We start from the raw sequence: 17,105 nt of genomic DNA on the forward strand, positions 1-17,105 counted from the left end.
CCTCATCCTACCTCTTAAGGCCTATTAAGGGTATTAGTTTCACATGAAAGCCAAAAAAGAAATAAATAACAACATAGTTTATTTAAAACAACAACAAAACAATAAACAGATAAAATCGGATAGAATGTTGATTCATTTACAAATTTTTGTCGATGATCCGTGGAGAGATTGGTCGTTGTTTGTTCATCTTCAGAATGTCAAGCTCTAATGAATGGCGTCTAATACCTTGACTGCAATAACCACCTCTCTTGTATCATGGAGATTTGTAAATGGAGCTATTTAATTGGATTGTGTGCTAGAGAATACAGCCAACCAGAGCCCTCGACAGACAGGCTATAAACGATGGGCCATAATGTTTGTAACCTTTCTGTCGGGGGCTCTGATTGGCTATATTCGCTGGCAGACAACCTCATTAAATGAGAAAAAGAGCTCAATGAAGTCAAGGTATTAGACACAGTTCATAATAGCTTGACATTGTGAAGATGTAGTTTGTTAGGTCGTGAGAAGGTGTGTCTATTTACACAACAACCCAATCAAAAGAACAGTGATTTTGTGCAATGAGCGGAGGAGGGGGTTCCTGAGACGTCGTGGGGGATCATATATTGCTTTACAATTCTTGATTATCACATTTTGGGTGGGGTGGGGTGGGGTATTTTTCATTTAAAAATTTGAAGGCACATATTGAGACAGCATATTAATAAAGGCTTAATTTGCAAAATTATTAGATTGAGCAAGGGCCAACATAGTGGTTGCGTAGGTATAGGGCTCGGACGACCAAAACGGGAAAAAGTCCTGCGTACTGCCGCTGTTGAAACCTTTAAACGTGGTCGGAGTGGGTACCCCAAAATGTTTTTCTGTGAGCATCTTGTCATATTGAGCTTTGGGGATGGTTCCCTGTACCCCAAGGGTGAAGGGTCCACCAGTGGGAAAATGGGTCTCATCGGGAATATTGGTCCCGTTCAGGTATTCCAATCTATTGATTGGGTAGTAGAACGGCAGCGTCTGTAAATATAAAAAAAAAATCTGTATAAGCAAACAATTCCTATAACCAACAATCTCGTCCAAAGAATGGAAAAATCAGGAGCAATAATGGTATAGTAGTGGACTCAAGAAACAATGGCATAAGCTTACTCTTTTCCGATTTCCAATTGTGAAGGGGTATTTGCCTGTAGCACACGGGGCCTCAGTTTATTGTCCAATCTGAGCTACTAGACGCACTTTATCGATGTCAACCCCTCCAACTTTCATCACAGACAGCGGAAAACCTGTATTATCACAACCTATACCGGATTGAATACTGTTAGCGAGCAAGTGTTTAACTTACTGAGCCACTGCAGCCAGCAGATATTCAGCGCCTTGCTATGTCCAGACTTGCAGTGAAATACTTTGATGAAAAATCCTCAAATACAAACTTACCCCTTCTCCTTTAGCTGACCCGGAGAAGAAGGTATTATAAGGTTTAAAATCTCCACTTAATGTATATTTTTTTAACCAATCGATAAATTTAGTTACTGACGATTTTACATCGGTAGGTGTATCTGAAATGAAACGGAACCGAGTTTTACGCTCATGGTTTTGTCGGAAAATAAAATACATACGAGTTGAATATCTTGGTTACAGAGTAGTGTTAGGGTGTGTTGAGTCGAATCTAAATAAAAGCACTGGCCTAGGTCACAGAGCAACAGATAGAGTAGTGTTAGGGGTCGGCGATGCCTCACCCTATCCCCTGTTTAGCTGTGTGTTTTGCCTGACTACTTTCACTATCCGTGATCTGACGAAATTATTAATTAAATTACGTTCAGTCCAATTGCGACCAGTTTCAAAATATTTTTACGGCTTCTTAAGAATCCACTTCAACTTTCTCACCAATGCATCCACGGCTGAGTGACATGTAATGCCAAGGTCGGGAGATGTCGACGATGAATAGCAATAGCTTCTTGTAAACTCACCACTTTTCCAGTATAATTTGGATGTTTTACCATCAAAAATAGACCAGGTAGCTATCAGAGCGTTCACGCCCATTGAAGTAGTAAATATTCTGTCTTCGCCTTTAATCTGAAATATCAAATATATGTCTGTATAGTAACATCTAAATATTAACAAGAAACTTAGGCATTTGGCAATCATCGGCAGTTTCCGTAAAGCTGAATCCGACTCGGTAAGGAATGAAGAATTCCGTTGTGTCTTCTTGGTCGAGACTCTTTACTTCCGGTATTTAACAGTGATTTGTCAAGTGGTAGTAATATTCCGAACTGAATATAGTCCTTAAATTTAGAGACTTAGGGAGCTATAGTAACGAAAATATCAGTTTGCTTTATCAAGAATTTCCTACCAACGAGTCAATAGCTCACACTTGTTTAACATGCTATACATACCAAGGTATGGTTGTTTTTATCAAAGTCACCGTTTCCTAGAAAATCTTCTAAATATAGTCTATCAGCGCCGTCAGATTTCGCGCCTTTTAATATGACAGATGTGACGTGTTTTTCTAAAACAGGCTCCAGTTTATGAAGTACTTTGTACAGGGCCTGAAAAATTTACAAGGAAATGAGAGGTTTGGGCGTTTCGGGGCAATAAGTGTCGTCTCAAATCAATACACAATGGAAACGGTGGAAACTTAGTGGAGTTTCCCAACAGTTTTTCCAGGTACCAAAGACGGAATTTTGGGATATTAGACGGAGAACTTGTCTACTGTTCATCTTACTATAATACGTCCCGGCCCTAGGGTGGGAAGAATTTTGCCTTACCTCATGGGGTAGCTGATTATGTTTAGCATTTTCATTGAGAATAAAGACGGTTCTGGCGACAAACCAGTAGAATTCCAGGACAGAAGGATAATAAGTTAAGGCTAAATCTCGCCTGTCGCTTAAATCATTTTGACATTCGTGAGCTATCATATTGGTGGTATTGAGTAAGATTTGCTGAAATGGAAAATCACATACAGAGATCATTTTCTTGCAGACGAAATATTGGGGTGAGTAGGGGTACAGAGGGTGAATTTGCCTTGCCCCCTAGCAAAATAGTTTCCAACCCCCTCACCTTTTTTTCTAACAAATTAAAAAAATATTTCTTTTGCATAGGCCTACGGTACGGTATATTTTTTACAAATTTTATTGGAAAGACCCTCGGCGTTCAGTGGAAGATTTGTGTTTATGCGCTTCCACAGTGCCGCCGCATTTGGTATCTCAACTCCGACAGTTGCCCCCATTCAGTCAGTCCCCTAATTGTACCTTTAGTCTCGTGAAGGCTGCTTTTGTGTCATTCTACTCTATTTAAGTACTCACTTGAATTCCCGTATCGTTGAGGATAGAAGGGGACACAACTCCAGATAAGACTGAAGACGTTATGCCGTAGATGACGTTAGCTGATACGGTTACGTCTACGTTGTTGATGTTAAACGGCATGGATATACCTTTTTTTCGTAGTTTAGTGGTCTCTTCAATATCTTGGATCTAAAATACAATGGTTTGTAATCCGTCGCTAAACTAGATTTGTGGGGGCCAGTGGACTTCTTCTGGGGGTGGGGGTATGGACTTGGTTCAACGATCAACCACTGGCTATAACTCACATAGAATAAAGAAGTCCTGCCTTGTAATAAGCTTAAAGAGACCATCACGTCATAGCGACCACCAGTTGCGTATGTTTGGGAATTAAAATAACGGTCATAAGTTTCGAACGCAACTCTCATTCAGAGTTGTAAGTTACGTTCGGAACCCATAGCCACTATCATTATTCGTACCATATATGCAACTTGTAATAGCTTTGGGGAGAGGCCCCCTTTAGTTTCATCTAAGTCTGAGGGAGGGTGGGTGGCGTTTAAAAGATTACGTTCCAGGATTACCTACCCATGTTGGTGTCAATGCCAAATCCCATCCATCAGAGGAACTTTTCTCCATGAATTTTCTCAAATAAAAGTAAGTCCTGGGATCTATAGTGTTCACATTTGAGTCTTTGGAGAAGGGCCTGTAGGCATATTTCTTCAATGCATCGAACACTGAGGTCAGGTTGGTGTTGGATGTCATCCAGCTAGAGTGCTGTTCTGGAAATTGTGTCTTTAGACTCGTTAACAGCGATCCTAGACCGAGGTTAACGAATGTATCGTCAAAATCTGGTGGAATGTGGAAGGCCGTTCTGAAGGTATCCCTGAATAAAAGAAAATAATCTTATTAGTAGTGAGTTCCATGCATTTAGGACTTAAAGTGTAATTTCGACGATGTGCTCCAGGCATATTGAACGCTTTTGACTGCTTTAAAGACGTGAGGCTTTCTACAAGAGCGTCCATAACGCGGGTATGCAATCCCACACTGAGAGGAAGAGAGAGGAGGTTTAAAAAAAAATAGAGAGAAAAGTGGGAGTGGTCTAACTTAAACCGCTTTGCTAAGTATTCATAATAGTAAAGACCTTATTTAATAGCCTTGTATTTTGTACTGATATCAAATGGGTCTTATGGGTCAAGTTACCCCCTACAACTACGTCCCGTCGTCTCAAATGAAGATTTCTATAATAATACCTTCTGTATCGATAAACAATTAAGTCTACACCCCGTGTGGGTCTATGCACAGGAAGCAAATGGATGGACTGGAAAGAAGGGGGTGGGGGTAGATTTCAACATACCGAGGCTGATACGATACCCTCCGCACTTTAAAATTCCTTGTGCGCCAATTCCCCCCTTTAGACCTTTAATGAAACGCCCCCCCCCCCCTCTCTCTCTCTCTCTCTCTCTCTCTCTCTCTTTCCCACTATTATTCATTATACATAGGTCTCCATGCACTTTTGGTATTGGAATAGTTTTTTACGCAGTGCCCAGTGAGTCGGGCAATGACACGGCAAAAATATGACTTATTTTTTTTAGCTTACTTACTTCATAGATAAAAGTGTCTTGATTATTGAACTGATATCGCCGAACCCTAAAAATTTCAAAATATTCTCGATGACCCCGAACGGAACATCGTTCGTCAGGTCTATGAGTTTGAGCAGGTTTACTGGTGTACTGATGTATGTATTACTCGTCGAGTTGTAAGCCTGTGGCCAAAAAGACATAATAGAATTTTCAAACTTTCTATCCTTATTTCGATATCCGTTAATGGAGTCTAAAGCTAGTTTTAGATGTGTTGGCGACGGTTTCGGGGCACCGCCGTAACGATAGGCTTCGAGCAAGCACGACGATACCCACGAAGTTACGAACATGTTATTGTCAAATACATGAAACTTGTCACGAATCAAAGCTAAATCTTCCGGTCCATGAAAATACAGTTTCACTTCGCTTTTGTAAACTCCCAAGTCTTCTTGCCATTCTAAAACAGGGAAAAACTTCTTGGCTTTTGTCACTTGTGAGTCTTCAACTTTTGCCAGCAGTCGAGCGACCAGTTCGTCCGTCGATTCCGACACAACGTTAGACGTAGAACACACAAGAACTAACAGTAACGATAACAACAACAGACGTAACGGTGTCTCCATTTTGTTCTTCGTATTGATATGACCTTAGAGATGATACACAATCTGACTATAACGAACAAAGACACAATATGAACAAATCTATTTCATTTCTAGCCTAATCGTAACATTGCGTATTAAAAAAAACCATGTGTTTGGTTTCACAAGAAGACGTCTATTTATAACCATACGCTAATCCTATACACAAGTTAACCCTCTATCAGCCGAATGTATTAACCTCTTTGTTTACATGTGTAGGGTGTGCTATGTCCTTCGTGAAAGCCAAAAATAGCAGGCCAGGCCAACCCGGTTATTGATCTTAAATAGCTCGTACGTTAACAAACAAGTAAGGCGGGCCGTTATACTATCCTTAAGGCAATATCACAATAATATACCCGGTAGTATATAAGTTCATATCATATATTTCTTCTAGGGCAATATGTAGGATTGTTAGCGAGAACGGAAATGGTCATTCTATATATAATTTATAATCTATAACGTATTATAGCCTACTTAAGTATATGGCCGTATATAACTATTTTGCTTCTAATACAATGCTAAAATGAACTGAAACTTATTATCCGGGCAGCTTGTAATATCTAGTCCTACTTTTAAAAAAAAAATTGTGGGAGGAGGGTGTGATATGGTGTAAAGGATGTCAAATAACAGACTTGACACTTAATTCACCGTAGGCTTGCAGTAATAACTTATTAAAGTTTTATGCAACGTTTCGATGTGTTTCTCTCGACCTCAGGCATATATGGTTCCATGGCTGCATTGTGAAGTTATAATTCTATGGTGGCTTTGGGTTCCGATCTCGATCGGCGTGTGAAAGTCCGATGACCTCGAATAAGCTGTAAATGGGTACGGATAATCCGAGAAAGATCAATAACAAGAGGTTTGGCGAAGGGCCAGCTGGTAGACAGGATCCTTTACTGTGAATCTAAGTTGTTAGGTTTTTTGGGTTTTTTTTCTTTTCTATACATTGTGGCCTCAAAATATAACTAGCTCTGATTAAGTTAATACTTATTTCTTTTATTACAAAATGAAAACAATAAACTCTGGATATTAACAGACAAAAACAGATTTGAATAAACAGATTAAATACGAATGAAAATAAATTTAATTTATCGTAGCAAAGATGCGCAAGTAACTGGGAAAGATCGTTTCAAGAATAACTTGATTCACACAAGTGAAATATACTTTAAAATAATTTAACCCTTTCAATATTATCGACCAAATGATCTATACCCGACCATCTGGTAAAGCGGCGGTTTCAAAGTGACGACACATAATGTTAACGTCATTCGCTTTAAATTATAAAATATTACTTGGAGTAATTGGTATATGACGTTTTATTATATTCACACTTAGTGTTCAAATAGTTAAAATACTAAAAAAAGAAAGTGTGAAACAAGGCTGAAGAAAAATTTAACATGTCCGTCAAAAGCATGCGACTCAACATCCCTGGATTTCATTACAAGCCATTAAATGTTGAAAGTTACACAATAAGATTTCGATTTGTTAGTGCCATGGATAATAACTCTACGTTCAGTTATCAAAACTTTACCAAGTATTTTATGTTAAATTTTCTCAAGGCCCAACAAAAGCTTGTGAAAAATGTTACCTCAAAGAAGACGACTGAACGCAGAGTAGGTATAATCATAAAATAAACATAAATTAATAAATATTTTGAAAAAAAATCAGGGAAAAATATATGAATAATAATACATAGACAAAAATTGAAAAAAAAAGGAATTTGATAATCGAAAAATATACTTAATTATCGTCTAGCTAGAGTTGAAAAAAAAATTATTTCAAGTCCAAATCATTCTAAAGTTAAAAAAAATGTGAACAAAGCATAAAGCCATCAATGTCAGATTAACATAATTTTATAACATAGATATTTAACATAATATTTTAAAAAATTGTTAACAATGTTAGACCACTTTAATTTAGTTCTTTGTTTCTTTTATCATCCTACTGTTCTATACCTTAATGAAATGAAATGAAGTTTAATATCCTACTGTTCCATATCTTATTGGACTAATAAAATAGAGTTTTATATCCTACTGTTCTGTATCTTATTGAACTAATGAAATGAAATGAAGTTTTATATCCTAATGTTCTGTATCTTATTGGACTAATGAAATGAAACAGAGTTATATATCCTACTGTTCTGTATCTTAATGAACTAATGAAATGAAACATAGTTTTATATCCTACTGTTCTATATCTTATTGAACTAATGAAATGAAATGAAGTTTTATATCCTAATGTTCTGTATCTTATTGGACTAATGAAATGAAACAGAGTTATATATCCTACTGTTCTGTATCTTAATGAACTAATGAAATGAAACATAGTTTTATATCCTACTGTTCTATATCTTATTGAACTAATGAAATGAAATGAAGTTTTATATCCTACTGTTCAGTATCTTATTGGACTAATGAAACTCCATTTCATTTCAAAACGGGCGAATGAAAAAAAGCAAAGAACTAAAAAACAATTTACTGTGGCCTTAAAAATGTGAAGTTTGCAGTGAGGTTGTCATAACAATTGGAAATGTTTCAGTTTTTTTGGGTGAAGCTGATTATTCAACAATTATATATTTAACAATAAATCTAAAACATATGAACTAGTCAAAAAAAATGGCCAAGAAAAAATTTCTCAAAACAGAGAATGGCCAAAACTTCAAGCAGACTTGACTGGTAAATGCAGCCTTTTAAAAAAAAAATTAAATTTACATCCATAATACAGGGTTGAAAATAATTTAGGTGCCAACAAAAATAAGATCACCCTGATTACACCAATGAATTCTTCCAAAAAACCGTAAGGCTGAATTATATTGACATTTAAGGCACATGTGCAGAATATCCCATTTAAGGTTGAGGGGTGTCATAACCATTGGACCATTTAGTAATGATTGAAAAGGCACAAGTGTGAGAGAGTCCATTACAGGTTGAGGGATGTCAAGTAGATGATTGGCACATTATTTACATCCATAATGATCTCAAATGAGACAAAACACCCTGATTTGCAAATAAACTCTTCCAAAAAACAATAACACTGCATCATATTACCATTTAAGGCAGATGAGTGGGGTAGTCCATTTACGGATGAAGGGTGCCATACTATTTACATCCAAACTGGATTTCTCTAATAAGTCCTGGCTAGTATTGTTGATATGATCTTCGCGCGAAAATATCCTAGAAACATTGTTAAAAGTTAAGACCCTATGACATCCTGAAGATTGTTTCGAGAATGCGTGGCCTGAATACACCCATCAAACCACAGTTTACTAAAAACTACAGTGAAATCGGAACGCAAGGAATAATGGAATTCTTTTACTGAGATTCACTAAAAAAAACTATAAAATACTATATTTCTAACATCATCAAAATGCCACGGCCTGTTTGTAACATGTCACTTTCGGTAGCGCTCTATTGGCAGGTTCTGAACAGGTTCTGCTTGTTCCAATTCTGGCCGTAACTTTCTGTTGATTCTGTGAATCCAGAACGTGCAGAACTCTCTCATCGAGCGCACCCCTTGGATGCCATCACTTAATTGTTGGTGAGGAAGACATATATTTGGTTGAAATATCCTCAAAATGTCCAATCAAAATTCAATGTCCTCACTCATAATCCAATCCAATCCAAGTGACGTGTAATCAGCAAGACATGGCATTTCCATGATGACTAACTAATACTAATTCTTTTCGAGGCACCAGCTATCTCGCTTTACTAAAGAGAAATCATCTGTTCAAAAATTTCTACTTTGCCAGCAGACAGAGCTTGATTACAGCCATCTGTATTACTCAATAATTTAAAAATCTAAAAAAATGCAACTGCTCATTTTTAAAATATACCACATGTCAATTTTTCTTCTGTAAAGTGATATTGATAGCTGTAATTGAGCTCTATCAGCTGGAGAAGCTAATTTTTAGATGCCTATATCACTTTAATACATACTCTAAAGACACAAACATAATACATATTCTAAAAGTAATTAAAGGGACCTAATCATATAAAATGAATTCATGATAAACAAGGAATTATACAACTAAAGAAATATATAAATATATCTACCGGTATATATGAAAAATATGAATTTTTGAAGCTATGAAAGACAGAAGTTTGCATACTTAGATAATCTAAAAATAACTAAGAAATATATAATATTATGAGCAAACTTTAGTAACCACCGTAGACAATGAACAATTTTGCAGTGAAAATGTAGATATTTTCTGTTCATTTTTCTATATTCACTGCAATATTGCTCATTTTCTGTAAGATTGCCCATTTATCTACATTATCTACATTTTCACTGCAAAATTGTTCTTTAACAATTTTGCAGTGAAAATGTAGATAATGTAGATAAATGGGCAATCTTACAGAAGAGTTTTCCAACCATGTAGCACTAGTAGAATTTTGCAGTTAGTGTATGTAGAAAATGAGCAATATTGCAGTGAATATAGAAAAATGAACAGAATATGTAGAAAAATGGGCAATAAGATGGGCAATATTGCAGCGAATGTAGAAAAATGCACAGAAAAATGGGCAATATTGCAGTGGATGTAGAAAAATGTACAGAAAAATGGGCAATATTGCAGTGGAAATGTAGAAAAATGCACAGAAAAATGGGCAATATTGCAGTGGATGTAGAAAAATGTACAGAAAAATGGGCAATATTGCAGTGGATGTAGAAAAATGAACAGAAAGATGGGCAATATTGCAGTAGAAAACATGAGCAAATTTAAACCTCAGAAGAAGTGGCAGTAGAAGAAGTAGCACCATTAGTAGTAGCACCGTTAGAATGTTTCTGTAGAAATTTATCTGTATCTTTATAATAACATTCCGAACTGTTATTCACATTAACGTATGTAACTTCAATATTTCTTCGTAACGGCCCAGTCCTATGTTCTAATTTCTTTATAATGTTAACAATCTCCATAACCAGGTCACTAAAGGCTGGACGTTCTGACGGCGTCTGCTGCCAACATTCTTGCATTACTTCATATCTGTGAAAAAAATAGATCAAATAATTAAAGTAATAACAGTAACTGGATTACAGTGGCGCCGTACACAGAGGGAAGGGGAGGGAAGGGGCATGGCTTAGAAAAATAGTTTGAATAATTAAAATAATCACAGTAACTGGATAACAGTGGCGGAGCCAGTGGGGGTACACGGAGGGTGGGGGCCCAGAAAAATGGCCTACATCTAACAAATTAAGACATATTTTTATACGTTTTTCCCCAAAATATGTGTCAAAGGCATCAAATCAATTTTATTTTTCAAAAAATTACATGTGGAAAACCCTTTCAGATGCGCTTCCACAGAGATGTCGCATTTGAAATACAATAATGACAGTTGTCCCCCATTAAGTTAGTCTTCCCCTATGTATACCCTCAGTCTTTTCGCTCTCTACAGCAAGACTCTCTGACCTAGACTACAAATAATTTCAGTAAATACTCACAATGGATCAGGACAGTATTGAGGTTGAGCCATTCTTCTTCCAGCTTTTAAATAACGTATTACGTCCCAGTTATCAACCTCGGGGTAGGGCTGAACACCTCGCGTCATCAACTCCCATAATACCACTCCAAACGACCACTGCAAGACAGGAAATCAAATTACTTGGGAGGGAAATTCAATTACTTGGGAGGGGAATTTCAATGGGATTTCAATTACTTGGGAGGGGAATTTCAATTACTTTGGAGGAGAATTTCAGTTAGGGAATTCAGTTACTTGCGAGGAGAATTTCAGTTACTTAGGAGAGGATTTCAATTATTTTGGAGGAGAAGTTCAATTACTTGGGAAGAGAATTTCAATTACTTGAGAGGGGAATTTCAGTTACTTGTGGGGAATTCATACTCCCCCTTCCACAAAAAAGGAATCTGTTTAAATCCCAATTCACAATCTATACCCCCCAACCCAATCCCAAAAATCAAATAAAATACCAACCACATCTGATTTAGAACTGTAGGTTCCCTTCTCCAAACTTTCCATGGCCATCCATTTTACAGGCAGTTTACTCTTCTTATTATCTGAACTATAATAATCCTTCTCATAAATATCTCTTGCTAGTCCGAAATCAGCCACCTTTACTCGGAAAGCTTCGTCCAACCTGCAGAATTGGGAATATATTAATATAAAAAATGGCTAAACAAACATTGCAGACCACAGAAAACTGTCATTGTACCAAGCAATCTGCTAGCTAGTTGGACATGATAGTTGGGTATTATCTAGTCTCATTCTGACCATAGAAAACTATCATTGTACCAAGCAATCTGCTAGCTAGTTAGACATGATAGTTGGGTATTATCTAGTCTCATTCTGACCACAGAAAACTGTCATTGTACCAAGCAATCTGCTAGCTAGTTGGACATGATAGTTGGGTATTATCTAGTCTCATTCTGACCACAGAAAACTATCATCGTACCAAGCAATCTGCTAGCTAGTTGGACATGATAGATGGGTATTATCTAGTCTCATTCTGACCACAGAAAACTGTCATTGTACCAAGCAATCTGCTAGCTAGTTGGACATGATAGTTGGGTATTATCTAGTCTCATTCTGACCACAGAAAACTATCATTGTACCAAGCAATCTGCTAGCTAGTTGGACATTATAGTTGGGTATTATCTAGTTTCATTCTGACCACAGAAAACTGTCATTGTACCAAGCAATCTGCTAGCTAGTTGGACATGATAGTTGGGTATTCTCTAGTTTCATTCTGACCACAGAAAACTATCATTGTACCAAGCAATCTGCTAGCTAGTTGGACATGATAGTTAAGTATTAGTAAAAGCATTAATTCAAACCAATTCAAAGCAAAAAATAAAAATTTTAAAAAATGAACGGACATTATATCTAATAAAAAAAAAACAACAAAAAATGACCTACATATCCAAATATATATAATATTTCCACAAATACTTAAATATTATTTCAGAGATGATATTTCAATTTATATGAAAATGATTGTCAAAATGGGATTTGGTAAAAAATGTGGTGGGAGTGTAGCTGTGGCTTGGAGGCGCCAGGGCCAGGGGGGGTTAAGATTAAATGTGATATGGTTGGTTAACCCTTACATGCAATTCCTGGCGGCCAGATCTCGATGGACAAATTTCAGTTCTGCTAAGTACGCCATCCCTTTTGCAATGTCAATTCCAAACAAAATAAGGTCTTTAATGGTAGGATTCTGAAAAAATTAATTGAAAAATGGTGAGAAGTCTTGACAAGCATTAGAGAGGTTAAACGGATTCTAAAGAAATTTTCTAAATTTTTATGTGTATCGGTGACACTGATAGCATCAATTTGATTATTCCAATTTTCCATAAGATGTCTGTGGTTCCTGTAATTCCACTAAAACTAAGGGCGCTTGTACTTTACCTGAACTTTGACTAAAGTTAGACTTAGGTATGCACCAGTCGATCTTTACGAAAGTCGTGCTTAAATTTGACTATCAAATGTAGAAAATGAAAGCCTTAATCTTAACTAAAGTTCGACTATAGCCAAAGTTCAATTTTAGTCAAGGTAAGAGCGCTGCATACAGCCCTAAATGTTTAATGACATCACTAATCGCAAAATATGCTTTATCACAATTTTCTTTTTAGAAAACCTCTTTATAAGTAAAGATATTGTATCATCCGTTTACCATACATTTGTGAATATAATGCGCACTGTTTTACCTGAACAGGGCTAGCCACACTGAATGTACACATTTCAGGCAGTGAACATTCAAAACATAAATAGGAATAGTCTATTATATTTTTTAGGTAGAATAAACAGTAGTTGAACTGTATAAGCCAGACTCATATTGAGTACATTACTACTTACACTACCCTACCTAATAATAAATTGGAAGCTCTTGTTTATGTGTTAATCAACTAAAAACATAAATAAAAATGTAATTATTCAACTAACACAAACAAACAAACGCAAAATTTGGGTTAAATAAAGCAAATTAATTTGCAAAATAAACACAAACAAATTGCAGTCTTGGTTATTACTTGAAAAACAAATAGGTCAAAATTACTTGTGACCATGGCCAGTGCTTCTATAGGAGAGTATCTTCTATAACACCCAACACAGGCCAGATTATTGATACAGGGATGCAACCAAATTAATTCATGTTATTATTATAGTAATTATGTTAAATTGTTACCATGCAATGGTTTATGGAAGAAAATGAAATGAAATAGAGTTTTATATTCTAATGTTCTGTATCTTATTGGACTAATGAAAAGAAATAGAGTTTTATATTCCTACTGTTCTATATCTTATTGGACTAATGAAATGAAATGGAGTTGTATATCCTACTGTTCTGTATCTTATATGACTAATGAAATGAAATGAAATGGAGTTTTTTTCATCTTATTTCTTTCGACAAAGTAAGGTCTGTGATATCTTGACAAGAAAAAATCTTACGTTATTTTCATCTCGGATATAACTCAGTAGATCACCGTGTACCATGAAAGGCAAGACTACAAGAGGCATGGCGTCCAAGCCTAAACATATTCCAATCAACTCCAGTACATTATCGTGGTGAAAATCTTTCATTATTAAAGCCTCTTGTAGAAAAGCATTTAATTCTATCTCTCTTGGATTGCTCTCTAAAAAAAAAAATCGAAATTTTTCAAAATAAAGAACATGTAAAAAAAAAACTGTCATCAATGGAAAGGAAAGATGAGGGGTGGGGTCAGTGGGTGTTTAGTGCATTTAGAGGAAAGTTTTACCAATTCATGGTGTTCTCAGAAAGTGTAATAGAACCTCAACTCAAACATATATTCATAAGATGAAATCTATAAGACCATCAAAACAGAGGAATGGAACAGCGAGCTGAATCCCAAGTCTGTAGTGTTTAGAGAAAGTAAACTTACGATGTAATGTTTTAACGGCAACAAGCTTATCTCCCTTTTCATCTGGTGTCGTAAGAAATCCTTTATACACACAGCCGAAATTACCTGGAAATATACAAAATATTTACCATGTGGACTCTCTAAAGGAAAGTCAAGTTGACAAACCTGAATACTAATTAAAAATTACCAGCTACGTGGACTCTCTGAAATAGGGATTGAGTTGATTAACCTAAATATCAAATGTGGATTCTTCAAAGAGAACGCCAATTTGACAAAGACCAGTAAACATTGGCTATGACATAGCATGTGGACTCTCCAAAAAAATACTGAGCAGACAAACCTAAATATCAAATAAATGTTATTAGCTATGTGGATCACCTGCTGGTTTACTCTCATTTATAGTAAAATAACACAATACCTTGTCCAAGAATATCAGTTTTCATCAAGTGCTCACTCCCGATCAGTAAGTTTTCGTTGGTTATCAAAGCTAGTAGATCATCATCTATGAGATCAGTGGCTGAAATTTGTTCCATAGCACCTCGCTCTGTATAGTCTGAGATTAAAAATTAAAAAATGTACAATTTCCAACTGTCGAGGGATCTTACAGCCTGTAGCACACAGGGCCTCTGTTTATTGTCCCATCTCAACAACTAAGAATCATCACAAAGCACTGCCAACATTTGAACAAGGACCAACTGGTAGATTGGATCATGGGGAATCCCAAAGCATCATTGTCATAAGACGAATCCCAAACAACCCTTGTGTTAAGAACCTAATACATAAAATCAAGAAATATAACAGCACTTACTATTTTGCCGATTTTCCAAATTATATGTAATGCCTTCTGCCGGAGCGAAACCTTCGATACCAATTTGATCACCTTGTGTGTAACGTATACTTCGATCGTCTAACCTCGGCTTGAAAAACCCCAATCGCTTCTTCTTCATGATCAGAAGGATAATAATGACTGCTATGACGACCAACGCAATAATAAGGCCGAGTACTATAATCATTGTGGAACCAGCGTCGCTCGTCATGGTGTACACTAAAAATCCTATATCAAACACCAAATTACCAACGGTTACCTACAAATAGTGAAAAATATTAGGATTTTAAGATGGTCGGGCAGAGCCACATTTGTATATCCAACAGCAATTAAAAAAAAATACCATCTGGCAGATCCTAGAGAACTCAATTCTTATTCTTTTAAAAACATAACCATCTGGTAGAAAGGATACTCATCAAGAACTGAAGTTATTATCCCTTTAAAAGCATAACCAGCTGGTAGACAGGATCCTCATCAACAACTGAAGTTGTTATCCTTTCAAAGCTTATACAGCTGGTAGACAGGATCCTCATCAAGAACTGAAGTTGTTATCCTTTTAAAAGTATAACCAGCTGGTAGACAGGATCCTCATCAAGAACTGAAGTTGTTATCCTTTTAAGAGCATAACCTGCTGGTAGTCAGGATCCTCATCAAGAACTGAAGTTGTTATCCTTGTCAAATCTTATACAGCTGGTAGACAGGATCCTCATCAAGAACTGAAGTTGTTATCCTTTTAAAAGCAAAACCAGCTGGTAGACAGGATCCTCATCAACAACTGAAGTTGTTATCCTTTTAAAAGCATAACCAGCTGGTAGACAGGATACTCATCAAGAACTGAAGTTATTATCATTTTAAAAGCAAAACCATCTGGTAGACAGGATACTCATCAAGAACTGAAGTTATTATCATTTTAAAAGCAAAACCATCTGGTAGACAGGATACTCATTAAGAACTTAAGTTGTTATCCTTTTAAAAGCATAACCAGCTGGTAGACAGGATCCTCATCAAGAACTGAAGTTGTTATCCTTGTAAAATCATATACAGCTGGTAGACAGGATACTCATTAAGAACTTAAGTTGTTATCCTTTTAAAAGCATAACCAGCTGGTAGACAGGATCCTCATCAAGATTGTTATCCTTGTAAAATCATATACAGCTGGTAGACAGGATACTCATCAAGAACTGAAGTTGTTATCCTTGTAAAATCATATACAGCTGGTAGTCAGGATCCTCATCAAGAACTGAAGTTGTTTTCCTTTTAAAGGCAAAACCAGCTGGTAGGCAGGATACTCATCAAGAACTGAAGTTGTTATCCTTTTAAAAGCATATACAGCTGGTTGACAGGATCCTCATCAAGAACTGAAGTTGTTATCCTTGTAAAATCTGATATACAGCTGGTAGACAGGATTCTGGAGAATCTAAGTTATCCTTTAAAATCGTATCAGAATCTGAAATTACCATCCATGCAAAATACTGATACTTTTCCATCAGCTGGATTTAAATTTGAGTTGATAGTTTAGACTTACCTGAACTTTAAGTTTATCCTGGTTGTCTGGGTCTACCTGTTTTGGTTTATTTCCGGGAGAACATACCAGACTGTTTGTTTTAATATCTGTCACATTACACAGTTTACCATTGATTATAACTTTCACATCACTTTTACTGAATCCTTGAAAATTTCTTCCCTAAAAATGCATATGAAGTGCATGTTTTTCATCAATTTACGATGCAATATTATGCAGTGCACAATGAAGTAAATTTTTAACCAAAAAAATCTCTGAAAATGACTTGAAATCGACACAGGCTTTACAGAACCCCAAGAATTTCAAAGTCATTTACCAGTCATGTCTGACTAGGCTCACTCTTTAGTCAATTGTGTACTCCGGTCAAATCTTAAGTTTGGATGTAGAGAAAGAAGAGCAGAAGAAGATAAAAAAAACCAATAAAATTCATACTTTTAATTCCAGTTTCTCTTGGTTGA

At 36.2% G+C, this 17,105-nt stretch overlaps 3 protein-coding genes across 3 annotated transcripts in view; all 3 read right to left on the minus strand.

The window, feature by feature from the left end:
• Positions 1–63: 63 nt before the first annotated feature.
• Positions 64–5,646, minus strand: LOTGIDRAFT_236277 (hypothetical protein). Its single transcript, XM_009066661.1, has 8 exons — positions 4,862–5,646; positions 3,846–4,143; positions 3,285–3,452; positions 2,748–2,921; positions 2,376–2,528; positions 1,950–2,055; positions 1,417–1,538; positions 64–1,002 (listed from the first exon to the last, which is right to left on the minus strand). Exons 1-8 carry the CDS (start codon positions 5,455–5,457, stop codon positions 706–708), a joined length of 1,914 nt encoding a protein of 637 aa, XP_009064909.1. The 5' UTR covers positions 5,458–5,646; the 3' UTR covers positions 64–705.
• A 4,734-nt stretch (positions 5,647–10,380) lies between these two features.
• On the minus strand, positions 10,381–14,405 carry LOTGIDRAFT_55278 (hypothetical protein; the record flags this gene model as incomplete). The annotated part of the gene is made up of 6 exons (XM_009066650.1): positions 10,381–10,456; positions 10,912–11,048; positions 11,400–11,562; positions 12,530–12,639; positions 13,869–14,049; positions 14,317–14,405. Coding segments are annotated over 6 exons (756 nt in total), but the record flags the coding sequence as incomplete, so codon positions are not given.
• LOTGIDRAFT_168736 (hypothetical protein) overlaps positions 14,321–17,105 on the minus strand; it is a gene marked incomplete at both ends in the record, with an annotated part of 12,651 nt that continues 9,866 nt past the window's right edge. The window contains 4 exons of the mRNA XM_009066662.1: positions 14,321–14,404; positions 14,718–14,852; positions 15,108–15,384; positions 16,651–16,736. Coding sequence (XP_009064910.1) covers positions 14,321–14,404; positions 14,718–14,852; positions 15,108–15,384; positions 16,651–16,736 — 582 coding nt within the window. The remainder of the gene's footprint in view (positions 14,405–14,717; positions 14,853–15,107; positions 15,385–16,650; positions 16,737–17,105) is intronic.

This window comes from Lottia gigantea (assembly GCF_000327385.1).
Source record: "Lottia gigantea unplaced genomic scaffold LOTGIsca_79, whole genome shotgun sequence".
Taxonomy (NCBI): domain Eukaryota; kingdom Metazoa; phylum Mollusca; class Gastropoda; family Lottiidae; genus Lottia; species Lottia gigantea.

Excerpts from the sequence above, each read along its gene's own strand:
- LOTGIDRAFT_236277 (XM_009066661.1), bottom strand. The coding sequence starts at position 5,457 with ATGGAGACACCGTTACGTCTGTTGTTGTTATCGTTACTGTTAGTTCTT. Across the intron at positions 3,453-3,845 it reads TGGCATTGACACCAACATGG|ATCCAAGATATTGAAGAGAC; the intron begins GTAGGTAATCCT and ends ATTGTATTTTAG. Across the intron at positions 2,922-3,284 it reads TCAACGATACGGGAATTCAA|CAAATCTTACTCAATACCAC; the intron begins GTGAGTACTTAA and ends TTTCCATTTCAG.